The sequence below is a fragment of the Gallinula chloropus genome (genome assembly GCF_964237585.1).
Source record: "Gallinula chloropus genome assembly, chromosome: 14".
Classification (NCBI taxonomy): domain Eukaryota; kingdom Metazoa; phylum Chordata; class Aves; order Gruiformes; family Rallidae; genus Gallinula; species Gallinula chloropus.
Window position 1 is genome coordinate 14570219 of NC_140099.1, and position 12141 is coordinate 14582359.

A 12141-nucleotide genomic window follows, 5' to 3' on the forward strand; every position below is an offset into this window, starting at 1 on the left:
TGCTTTCTTTTCTCCCTTAATTTAGTTATGTGTATAACAAGATCAGAAAGAATTTCGTTGCAGGGCAGGATGCTTGGCAGTACCCACTCCCCATTAGATAAGAGAGCCCCAAGTATCTGTTTGTTTAACTAGGAGATGTATTCGTTGCCCTCTGAGAAAAGGGGAATGGAATTTAAAATTTCAAGCAGAGTTCTTCAGCTGTAAACCTAACTTGAAAAATTCCTAATTTGATCCCATTTATTCATCAGAATTCTGTGTTGGAGCCTCAGACACAAGAGCTAAAAATACAGGTCCTTAAGAGGCACATCTTAAGTGCCAGATCAAGTCTGGAATTTACCTGATGTGTGATCTTGCTGGATGTTCCATTTATAGACAGTATTTTTTGTAAAACTAAGATCACTCAGGCAGGCTTTTGTTTGGAGAACTTAATTCGAACAGAAGTTGTTGAAGTTACTCATAAGAGCAAAATAAAAGGAAGAAATACCACTGGAATGTATTTCTACCAGGTGATGCCTGGCTTGAAGAGCTAAGCTTCTCTCTACCTGTCAAACAGGCCAAGCTGGCTTCCCTCCAGAGAAACCATGGTCAACCTTGGTCTTCTGAATGTCCAAGTAAGACTGTGAAATGCTGATAAGGAGCCAGCTTGTAATTATTGAAACTATTCCAGACAAGAAAGAAATTTCAGCTACCAACTTTATGGCTTTGGCAGCTTTCGAAGGGTACTGACCCCCCCTCACACTGCCAGGAAACACAGAGTTTCTTCTTTTCCCCCCTTGATTGGGTAGAACTGATGGTTCATTTTAATTTCTCTCTTTCCTCACCCTCCCATCGCAGCCTTTGAGCTGTGGTTCATCTCTTCAGCACATCAGAGGTGCATAAAGTAACAAGCACAATGGTCACCATGTGGTGTTTTGATACTCGTTATTCTCAAAGTCCTTGATGTGATTATGAATTTAACTAGAGGCATCCCAGTGCCTGTGTATGGTGAGAGCTCAGCCCTTGTCTTTCAAGAGCGACGGATGGTAACGTTTAAGGACTCAGAGCAGCCTTCAGGCTTTGCCTTCTGCTTTTCAGACTTCGGGTTCTAAAACCTCTTTTGGTCCTTTGTGAAATGCAATGTTGAATTTTGTGTTGGGTACAGGGTGGCAATAAATATTTGGATAGCTCTGCAGGGGATTCTTCTGGAACTGTGAGAACACTCTCCATCACCCATCTTTCCTGAGTTTGGAAAGGGCTGGTTGTGTTTGATGGCTATCTTGGGAAACGAACTGAGCTTTGGAGATGACTATTAGGGGAGCTTTTCCAGCCAAAGGTGTCTTTCCTCCTGCTTGTGTGGTGGGTCAGTGACGTGGTACCAAACGCTGTGTGTGCTTGGGGAAGGCACAGGGTGGGTATTACATGACTTGTGTGCCGCAAGGAAGATGGCAAGAAAAGCTGCCCACAGATGGTATTCATTGGTGAGGAGAGGGGTGCTGGAGTGCACTTAGCCTCTGAACTCTGGGAAGAGGAGGATCAGACCTTTACCTGATTCTCAAAAGCCCCCAGATGTACCTCAAGCCATCTTTTGATGTGAAATTCTGATGCCCCAGCCGTGGAGGGAATGATCCCAAATCGCTCTGCAGGCTGCACTTGTGTGTGCAGCATACGGAGGGGGCTGCGTGCGTGCTGGAAGCTTTCCAGACACTGGCTGTGGCTTGAAGTGGTACAGCAATCCTAAACTTGGCTTTTAAGGCCAAATTTGGGCAGCCTTGTACCAGATGTCCCTGCAGAACACTAGAGGGCATTGCTTTACCTAGTTTAAACTCAGACTTTCTCAGCTTCACTGTGGACTAAAGAAAGAACAGCAAACCAACCAGCCCTTAAACACAGTTTGAATTTTCTGCCGTTTATTTTTTGATTTTTTTTTACATATTCTTCTTGAGAGAGCATAGAGAATGAAATAACTTGTCATGTCATTGGTTGCTGAGAATCACTCGGGGCTTTGCTGCCCGGGAGTATTCTGGAAGAATCCTGGTAGAGTGAACGGGAGCTTAAAACTTTCAACGTAGCCTGAAGCAGGACCAAAGTGTGCTGGTTCTGTTCATCTGATTTAATCCTGATCAGAATAAGTGAGCAGATAGAGAAAATTCAAACCAGCCCAAAAAAATGCTGTGACTTCTTAACTTCTTATCAAAAGCTTAAGATTTCTTTGAGAAGAAGATAATTCAGCTGAAATAAGACCCCCAGCGTTGAAGCGGCTCTAACTTTGGACAACATATGCTGTTCTGAGACAAAAAAATCCCCAATAATGCAATAAAAAGCCATCACAGCTACTGTCCTTTAATTCTTAGAATGAAAAAGCCACATCTGGTCCTAGAAAATGCTTGGTTTGATCCGGGTTACTGACGTTATCCCGTGTAGGAACAGTGGGAATGTGTCCCATGACAAATTCAGCAGGGACTGGGCAGCAGCAAAGCATTTTAAAAACGAGAGCTTGATAGAGATGAGGTGAAGAGAATCCTCCCCCCTGCATGGGAGCTTTGCTATTAAAAAGCACCCATGGAGCACTGTGTGTTCAAAGTGCTCGTGTTCCACCTCTGCACTGGAATTTCATAACCTCCTTGAGCTCCTCTGGCTGCTTGGTGTGGAGGCAGGAGAAGCCCAATCCTGGTGGTAACTGAGGGAGAAAGAAGGAAGGTGCTGGAGGTCCCACCATCGCACAGCTTCACTCCCTGACTAGTGCCTGGTCTGAGGCTTTTGGGAAGGGACAAAGGGAAGGATTGAGCGTGCCTGTGAGCATGGAGGGTGGCTCAGCTTTTGGGTGCTGTTGTTTCTGGAGACTCCAGGTCACTTTGAGGTGAGGTTTGAGGTTCTCTCTACAGCATTCCCCTCCTCCAGTACTCTCCTTGTATTTTCTTCCCTGTTGTCCATCACCAGGGTCTCCTTCCCTCTGTCTCTCTGCCTTTCTATTTCAAATTTTCCCCCATCGTAGTAATTCCTGTAGTTCCCTGTTGGCCTTCCTCACTCTGGGGGCTGTTTGCAGAAGCAGTAATTCAGTGTTAAACCGAAGGAGTGAGATGCCACTTACTTTGAGGTGGAAGGTCACATCTCTTGGGGCTGTTCATCTAAATCACAGAATCACAGGGGTTGGAAGGCACCTACAGAGATCATTGGGTCCAACCCCCCTGCCAAAGCAGCTCCCAAGGACAGGTCACACAGGTCAGCGTCCAGATGGGTCTGGAATCTCTCCAGAGATGGTTCTATACTGTTGCAGAGCAGACACTTCTTTGTGTGATTTGTCCGTGTTCTTTCCCCATCTGAAGCTGCTCAGCTGGTAACAGTGACTGTATGTGCTCCACCCACAGGTGTTTCACTGTAACACTGGATAACTAAGCAATGGGAATGCACCTGCAGGACTGCTCCCCCAGCACTCAACCCCTTTCTCCTGCCAGAAACGATTCATGTTGCCCCCGGCCAGACAAGGGTACAGAAATGTCACATCCCACTATGTGGCCCTGACGTTATCCCATATTAACATGGATCAGATGGACATAGATCACACATGTGTGTGTCAACCTGTAGCCATTTTATTAAAAGGGAGATCTATGTCAAACTTTATACCAGAGGTTTCTTTCCCTCATGTTTTTCAGTTGAGTTCCACAGACATTATAGAAAAGCAAACACCAGAGTAAGTGGTCACATCGACCGCTGCTTTTCCATTCTTTTGTAAGATGATAACCCCACTGCTTTTCCTGCTGTCCACAGAACTTCTGGTGCAGACAGACAAAGCTTTCTCAAATGAAAAATGGTCACAGGAATAAAGTTTCCTTTGGAAACAAGGAACAAACAAAACCCAAGTAGTTATTGCACTATCAACATTTTTCAGAGATCACAAGTTACAAACCCAAACTTTGTTGCGGTTTGTCTTCATACAATCACAAGGTTGAAAAAGACCTTTGAGATCATTGAACCCAACTGTTCCTGTCCTGTGCTAAACCATATCCCTGAGCACCTCATCTGCCCGTCTGTTAAACACACCCAGGGTCGGTGACTCAACCCCCTCCCTGGGCAGCCTGTTCCAGGCCCTGACAACTCTTTCAGGGAAGAACTTTCTCCTCACATCTGATCAGATGTGGGGCAGCTGACAGAGCAGGCAGTGGAAGCATTGCATAAAATTTGCTTTCCAGGTTTCCTTATTCTTTCAACATCAGCTCGCTGGGTCTGCAGGAAAGTTAGAGCAGCTGCTTTAACTGCTGAACCTTCAGTCTTTACCGAAGTCAGAATAAAGCGCCTTGGAAGGCGTCCCGCGCTAGAGCGGGGCGGGAGAGGTGACCTGATCTCCAGAGGGCCCTTCCCACCCGGTGGGTGACTCTGCGAAGGGGCGGGAAGGACACCGCCGTGCAAACAGAGGGCGCCTGGGCAGCGCGCAGCCCGCAGCAGCCCCGCCGCGCCGCCTCACCGGGCGGGCAGCCCCTGCCGGCCCGCGCTGCCCCCTCCCCTTCGCGCAGCCCGGGCGGAAGCTGCTCCCGCCACCAGCGCCGCGACCGAGACCCCCGCAGCCCCCGCCCCTCTCCTCCTTATCCTCCTCCCTCGCGCCCCTTCCGCTCGCACTGCGTCACTTCCCGTGCGGGCCGTAAGGAGGAGAAGATGGCGGCGCTGGGCGAGCCGGTGCGGCTCGAGCGAGGTGGGTGCCGCTCCGCGGAGCGATAGGTGTCCTCGCCTGCTCTCTGCCGCGGCGAGCTGGGGCTGTGGAGCTGCTGGTCCGCTCGGTGCCCTGGGATGCGTCGCCGGGGGCCTGGCCCGAGCCCCTGGGACGGTCCGTCCGTCTCTCTCCTCAGTCCGTCTCCCGGCCCGAGGCCTCAGGGAGCCGCGGGCCGCCGCGGGGGCGAGAGCGGGCAGCGGAGGCGGTGCTGCCAGAGGCAGCCGCAGATCTGCCGTGCGGTAGATGTTGTTCGCTCCCGGTTGTTCCCGTGTGCTGGTGGGACTTGCTGCTCGGGCTTTTCTGCTTGCAGCACCCGAAGGGGGTTTCTGGGGCTGGGGTTGTGGCTGGGTTTCCGTAGAGGCACTCGCTCCGGAGCTGCTGTGCTGCGGCCGCTGTGCCTCTGCCAGCCTGAACAGCCCCGCCTGCGAACTTCTTGTTGCTCACCTCGGAAAGAATCACAGGGGTTGGAAGGGACCTCCAGAGCTCATCGTGTCCAACCCCCCTGCCAAAGCAGCTCCCTAGGACAGGTCGCACGGGAAGGCGTCCAGATGGGGCTGGAATCTCTCCAGAGAAAGAGACCCCACACCCCCCTGGGCAGCCTGTCCCAGGTTACTGTTGGGCAAAGCTGAGGTTTTAGCTTTAAGTTCCATTCGTTGGGCACCGTACACTACAGTAGCGTGCTTGGTTTTGTACTGACACATGCGGGAGTTCCTCTGTGCCCAGCGGTTCTGCTCAACTCTGTTACCCTCTCTGTGTTTTCATCCCGATTTTCCAGTTTATAGTCTTAACTTGCAGTGTTAGTGCTGTGTTGTGTAACTGGAATTAGCAGGGAAAGAGTTAAAATGCAAAATGTAGCTGTGTGGTCTTTTGCTGTAGTGCACTTGTGCCTTTTACCCAGAGCTTTTAAGAAACAATGATAAACTTCCTTCAGGGTTGTTCTTCAGAGCTGTTCAAGGTCCGCAGTAGCCCAGTGAGCACAAACCTGTATAACAATATACACGATTGGTTTACTAGTGTGTGTTTAGGAAAACAGGGATGGGCAAGTCAAATCTAAATGGAAGAGAAGTTATGAGAATGAGAAGTTGTGTTGTTGAAAAGGAAAGGGGTTAAGTGGATCGTGGGTGATTGGATCAGCTGGCAGTTCCTGTTGGGATCGCCACCTCTGCTCATACTTTTAGCTGCTTTTTTGTAGCTGTGTAACTTGCTGTATATACCCACTTTATTGTGTGTAGTGCTATCACACATTACCTACCCCAGAATTCAGTTTTTCTGTTTTCCTAGCCCTCCTTTCCATTCCCAAGCTAAGCCCTTGTAATGCGTGAGAGGCCTGTAAATAGTGACTTATGTAAGAACTTTGCTTCCCACTTCGCAGCTCATCTACCCTCCCCAGCCAAAGCTTGTTAATTAGCGCGGCAGCCTTGGCAGTGGATTAGTTGCTCTTGGTAGGTCTGTGGGGTTAAACCTCGGGCAGCGTCCTTCTCCACCTCATTACCCTGCTGCTATGCCACCCATGAAAACAAACAGATCTGCAGAGTTACTTAGGAATCCGGGGAACAAAAGAGTGATTTAGTCCTCTAGCTTATTGGTCTTTTTAAGTAAAGAAGAAAAAGGGAGCACAGTATAATGGACCTACAAAAGCAAGAGCTTTATTTACAGAAAAAAATAACCTCTGTTATTTATATAGGGTTGACTGCAGATAACATGATGATAAATCTTCATAAAGTTGAAAGTGAACATCACTAGTGTTAGTATATAGCATAAGAGAAGAGAATAGTGTAGAAAATGAGCTGATTTTGAAAGGCTACCCTATGCTTACCATCAGGGCAATTCAGTATTCTCCCCATCTGTTCTCTAAGCTGCATTGCAAACATGGCCACCCAAATTCACTGGAGGGCAGGGATGAAACGACATTTAACCTCTTGAGGTTACTCTTACAGTTTGGGGGTGAGGGGCGATAACTCTGCCTGCACTTTAGCAGTCCAGACTATTTGAACATGAGCAGAGGAGGTTGCTAATCAAGCTGTATTTTTCCCCCTTTCTGTGTTTTGCTCAGCGCATGCTTGGAGTGGTGGCATCTTGCTGGCCTTTTTTCCACATTCGTTTAGTTAAAATTTATATTGTTTCTATTTATTTTTTCTTTTTTTTTCCTACCCCAGAACTTCAGTGTTTTGTGATCCTGTGATCACAAAAAAAGCATTTGTGAAGAACAGGCAACTTAAATAAAACAGATCAAAAAGTTTTTTAGTTGCATATGGATTCCATTTTACAGTGAGTCTTCTGGGCTTTTTTAATCATGTACCTCTGGAGTTATTTCTACATCTGTCCTTGTTGAAATCCATCACTGAAACCATTCAGCAGCGTTCATTTTGGTCTTTGGCACTGGACAGTTGGCTAAGCTTTAGTGTTAATGTTGTGAGGAAGGCAGCTTTCATCTGATGGCATCCTGAGCAGTCAACAGCCTTTCTGTGAAAAGTATAGGTGTGTTTTGCTGCTTGTTCCCAGCCAAACCAGTCCCTTTCCAGTGGAATTGATGGCAGAGAGTGAATCTTCACCCTGACTGTAATAGTGCCTAATGCAGCTCAGTGAGGGAAGGTTACACTCGTTTCACTTTCAGACTCACATAATGGGATCTTGTCAACACCATAAAACAAAATAACTGCTGGGGAAGAAGCATCCAGCTAATGGGACCTGTTGCCGGTGTCCGCCCAAGCAAGAGGTGCAGGACAATAAAAGGAGGTCTGTAGGGTGCTGAGGACCCAACTTTCACGCTGTTGTTTACAGGAGCAGCTTGGTCTGTTGATTTGAAAGCCCTTTTTTATTAAAGTGCACCTTCTGCTTTAGTTTAATCTGAAAGGAATCCAGTTCAGCGTATCCAGGCTGATCCTGTGCTCTCAGCCTGCGCTGTATGAAAGACACAGCTGGTTCCCAAATTAGCCAGTTTTACCTAAGGGTATAAAAATGCAATACAGGAGATCCCAGTAGGAACTTTATATCTAGTTTATTGATGAAATGAGAAGGTCAAAGAAGAGGAGAAGTTAAAAAATGGAGTTCTGGAGGCTGTGATTTCTGTAGCTGCCCTTTGGCTCAGTAGGTTGCTGTGACCCTTTAAAATTCCCTGTGGAATCTTGGATTGGACTGTTTGATAACAAATCCATGTAACTTAGAGCTTAACATTGTTTGTGCACCACAGACTCGAGCAGCTGCATAGAGCCATATTCTTTATGTGCACGAAATAGTCATTTATCTGCAAGCATCTGCAAGTACTGAAATGTGTCTGCTGTACTGTGAGTTACATACATAGTAGACTTCTTTTTTAAATCAGTATATGGAGTGTCAGGGGATTGGAAGTGTGGCTGTTGACACTTGTGGATCATTGTACTTCTCACGCTGAACAGATTGACTTCATGAAATTCTGATAACTTGTGCTGCTGTTGCTGAACACAAAGGTAACTAAGTGTTAGTGAATTTGCATCTTTAAAAGACTGAGAGATTAATAAACAATCACATCTAGAATCTTTCCGATTTCATGAGGTATTATGTGTGTTACATAAAAAGTAACATGAATGTGTGTTGAGAAATTAAAAGTTTGGGAAGAAGATGCTTTAGAAGCACTTTTTTCACTTTGGGATTGTTGTACAAATAGCAAATACATGTGTTTCTGTGAAGTGAGTTCTCTGTAGACTTGGGATTAGTAATAGCTGAAAATCAGGGTTTGATATTCCTTTGCTTTAGCTACCTGCTTGTAAAGCTTGAAAATGCTTGCCAAAAGGTACCAGGATCTCATGGCATGTAGAAAGAAACCTGAACTCCCATCTCAAGCAGTTTGTGTCATGTAGCTGTAGTGATAATATTTGGATGTTCTTCCACGAAGGATTTGCTTCCAGTCTGTGATTTAGACGCAGCTTTAACTGTGCTAGTGGATGACCAGTCTGTGAGGTTCAGTCCTGCCTTGTTTAATTGACTGTGCCACCTAATTTCGCTGTAGTGGTTGCTAAAACGTGTGTTGTCTCTTGCCCAGTGCACTTCACCTTGATCTCAGTGAAAAAACTCCTTTGTGTTTTTCATCCTGGTATGTGAATTGTCTCTTCTTGCAGTTGGCCTTTAGCAGAAGCTTGTGGCTATTGCAGGTCTTCTGTGCCATTGAGTGGACGTGCATTCATGTGAAAAGTGATTGCCTAAAGGCTAATTACTGTGGAAAAGGAAGTAATGTGTCTGGGATATAGCAGTGTCCCAGACTTCATCCTTTTCTAAAATAATCTCTGCCCTGATTTGTGTAGTAGATGAATCACTGCTACTTTGCCTTGGTGATAATGAAGGAATCCTTTCTATCCACTTTTCTGAGAGTCTGTTGTACTTGGAACTTGTGTGATTTGGAATCATTGCTAATGTAACACTTTGGAAATAGAAGTGAGGGATGTTAATGTATTCTACTGTTGTAGAGCTGCCAGGAGCATCTTATATAGCAATTGATGTCACGTTGATGCCTGTCTTGAGTCATGCTGGTCTGGTATCAAACCCTTCACTGCAGGTTCAGATTCCTAAAGCAGCCTTTGCATTTATAAGAATATGGGCAATGTGAGTTCTTAGGAATAAATTTCTAGGCACTGGAACAAAGAGGCTTGGGGCTGAGGATTCTGAACTATAGAGATATTCTCTCTCAGCTGAGAAAGGAGTTTGGTTGTTTCTCTGAGTGCTTTGGAGAAAAAAAAAATAGGCCAGATGGTTCTCAGCCCAGTTGTAGGGAAGACATTGGCTGCACTCCTGTTGAACTAATTTTTTTAATATAAAAGGAATGTTAGAGCATTTGACAGTATTCTAGCTGGTTTTAACAAAACATTATCTGTGCAGTAGATAAAAGTATGAAGGTATGAATATGTAGATGTCTGCAAAATATTTCAGCCTGATTTGAATTTGAAGGAAAGAGAAGATTGTCTTTAAAATATACACATGGCAGCGATACCTCCAGATACCTCACAGGGTTGGATTGGTCTGGTTGTCTTAAAAATAATGGGGAAATATGGTGGTTTATTGTAACAATTTGCAGATTAATTTCTCCTATAAAATTATGTAACTCGTATGTTGCTTAAAGGTCTATATAAGTGCACACACAGACTGCTCTATTAACTTAAAACAAAAAAACCCACCCAAAACAAAACAACCTCCTTGAATTTCCTCAGGCATTCCTCATTCCTAGTGCTTTATTTTTCTGTAGACATCTGCAGAGCAATTGAGTTGCTGGAAAAATTGCAGAGAAGTGGAGAAGTGCCACCACAAAAGCTACAGGCTTTGCAAAGGGTCCTTCAAAGCGAATTCTGCAATGCTGTGAGGGAGGTAAGTTGACTTTGCAAGCAGTTACCTTGAGTTAAAAACCAGTGTGTTATGCTACCTCCTTTTCGTGTTCAGGCAGTAATCCGATTTTGTTCTTTGTAAAAGGTGAATCTGTCTTACAGAGCTTAACAGAGCAAGACTTATTTTTAACACTTCAAAAGAAGATAATTTGGGGTAGTATATGTATTAAATAATGGCTCAGGACCAAATGGCCTTCTGGGGCAATTTTGAGAGTGTGTCCTTGCTGGCAGGCTGATGACTTGGAATGTAAGAATGGACAAAGGACGAATTGTCTGTTTCTTTTAAGCCAATCTCTATCCCCTTGAGGTGGAGCCTTCCACCACATCATCTTCATTCCAGATGCTCTGTTGGAGATGAGGTGATTGAACATATCCTGCTATTGCTGCTGGTGCTACTGATGATGATAATACCTGGAATGATTTTAAAGATCTGTTTGTAGACACAGGTGTCATCTTAATGTGTTTATCCTCTTGAGAACGGTGTGTTTATTGATTGGCAAGTAGATGTGAGGATGTGGGTTTGCTCTCTGTAGGCACCTCCTTAACATTAGTATTTTTATTACCTCTGTGTTTTCAATACTTTTTTTTTTTTTTTGAGAAATTGTCAGTTGCATCAGTTAAAGGAAAATATGGGAGTTTGCTGGATGCACTGGCTTGTTGGGAGAGCTTGGAAGTGCTGTCCCTAGGTGGTGTTGCATGCATCCTTATTGAGGAGTTCCAGCTTGAATCAAACAAGAGGATAGTTATCCATGTCTCCAGTTCGGTGTGTCAGAGTAATCATAAGAGTTTCTAAATTAACAGTGAGGTCTGGATCCTGTGGAAGGAGGGAAGATTTAGGTTGAAACCTAAATGGATGGATTAACTGAGCAACAAAACAGCTGAGTCTTGTTTCTTCATAGTATGGTAGAGTGTCACTTGACACCTTGTATTAAATCAGGGAGTAACTTCTTAAAGGTGTGTACTTTCTAATTTATGCATTTTTGTGTGTTACCTGATATATTATACTAAGCAGAAAAAAATTGTTTTCCCCACACTTAAACTGTTTTGTCTCTAAAGGTGTATGAACACGTCTATGAAACTGTGGACATCAGCAGCAGCCCAGAAGTTAGAGCTAATGCAACAGCCAAGGTAAAATCCAGAGTAGAACTTGTGTAAAATCCAGTAGTTTGTTACTTCAGAAGTAGAAGATGATTATTCAAAATTCAGAAGGATATGAACTAGATGTCTGATAAAATTAATGGGTTAATTAGTATGCTTAATGGGTTATGAAAAGGCATAACATATTAATAGGCATGACTTGTTATTTTTAAATTTCTTTGGTTTTAATTTTATTCTTGGAAGTTCTGAATTTTTCATGCTAATGTTGGTGTCTAGGACATTAACCTCACATGTCTTAATATTAAAGTACTTTGTAGTAAAGGTACTTTTTTCCAGCCTGCTCACAGTGTCTGGCTAAGGAGTCTGTATTTCACTGCTTATCAACAGGACAGTCTCGTTTCTTACAGGCCACTGTAGCTGCCTTTGCTGCTAGTGAAGGTCATTCCCATCCCAGAGTGGTTGAACTACCCAAAACCGAAGAAGGCCTTGGATTCAACATTATGGGAGGCAAAGAACAAAACTCTCCAATCTACATCTCTCGGATTATCCCTGGTGGTATAGCCGATAGGCACGGAGGCCTGAAACGCGGAGACCAGCTGCTCTCTGTAAACGGAGTGGTAGGGACTGGTTTTCCCTTTACGTAGCAGTAACTCCTTATTCCCACTTGGGGGCAGGCGGGGATAGCCACGGCACAGGCTCGAGGCTGGCTTTGAATCTTGGCCAAGTTCCTTTTTTTCCGGGCCTTGCAAGGAGGACACAGATTTCTAGAGGTTGTGTGCATTGAAAGTCCGAGGATTATACTTTGCCTATCTATCTCAGTTGGAAAGTGTGGGATTTATGTCAGTGTCTCAGATTCTGAGGGGCTGTATAAATTTAGTCAAAGTATTGTTTCCTGAAGTAGTATTAAACTGCCATTAGGGCTTACTCTTTCATCCAAATTTCATGATGCACATTTTAATTACTATAGTTTTCTGCACTTTCTAAGGTAAGTAGTAAATTATGCTGCCCTACGTT

General features: G+C 44.8%; 1 protein-coding gene across 1 annotated transcript in view; it reads left to right on the top strand.

Moving 5' to 3' along the window:
- Positions 1-4626: 4626 nt before the first annotated feature.
- The window catches only part of LIN7C (lin-7 homolog C, crumbs cell polarity complex component), a gene marked incomplete at its 5' end in the record, with an annotated part of 8495 nt that continues 980 nt past the window's right edge, over positions 4627-12141 (top strand). The window contains 4 exons of the mRNA XM_084270590.1: positions 4627-4663; positions 9894-10012; positions 11086-11157; positions 11535-11744. Of these exons, the coding sequence (XP_084126716.1) occupies positions 4627-4663; positions 9894-10012; positions 11086-11157; positions 11535-11744 (438 nt within the window). The remainder of the gene's footprint in view (positions 4664-9893; positions 10013-11085; positions 11158-11534; positions 11745-12141) is intronic.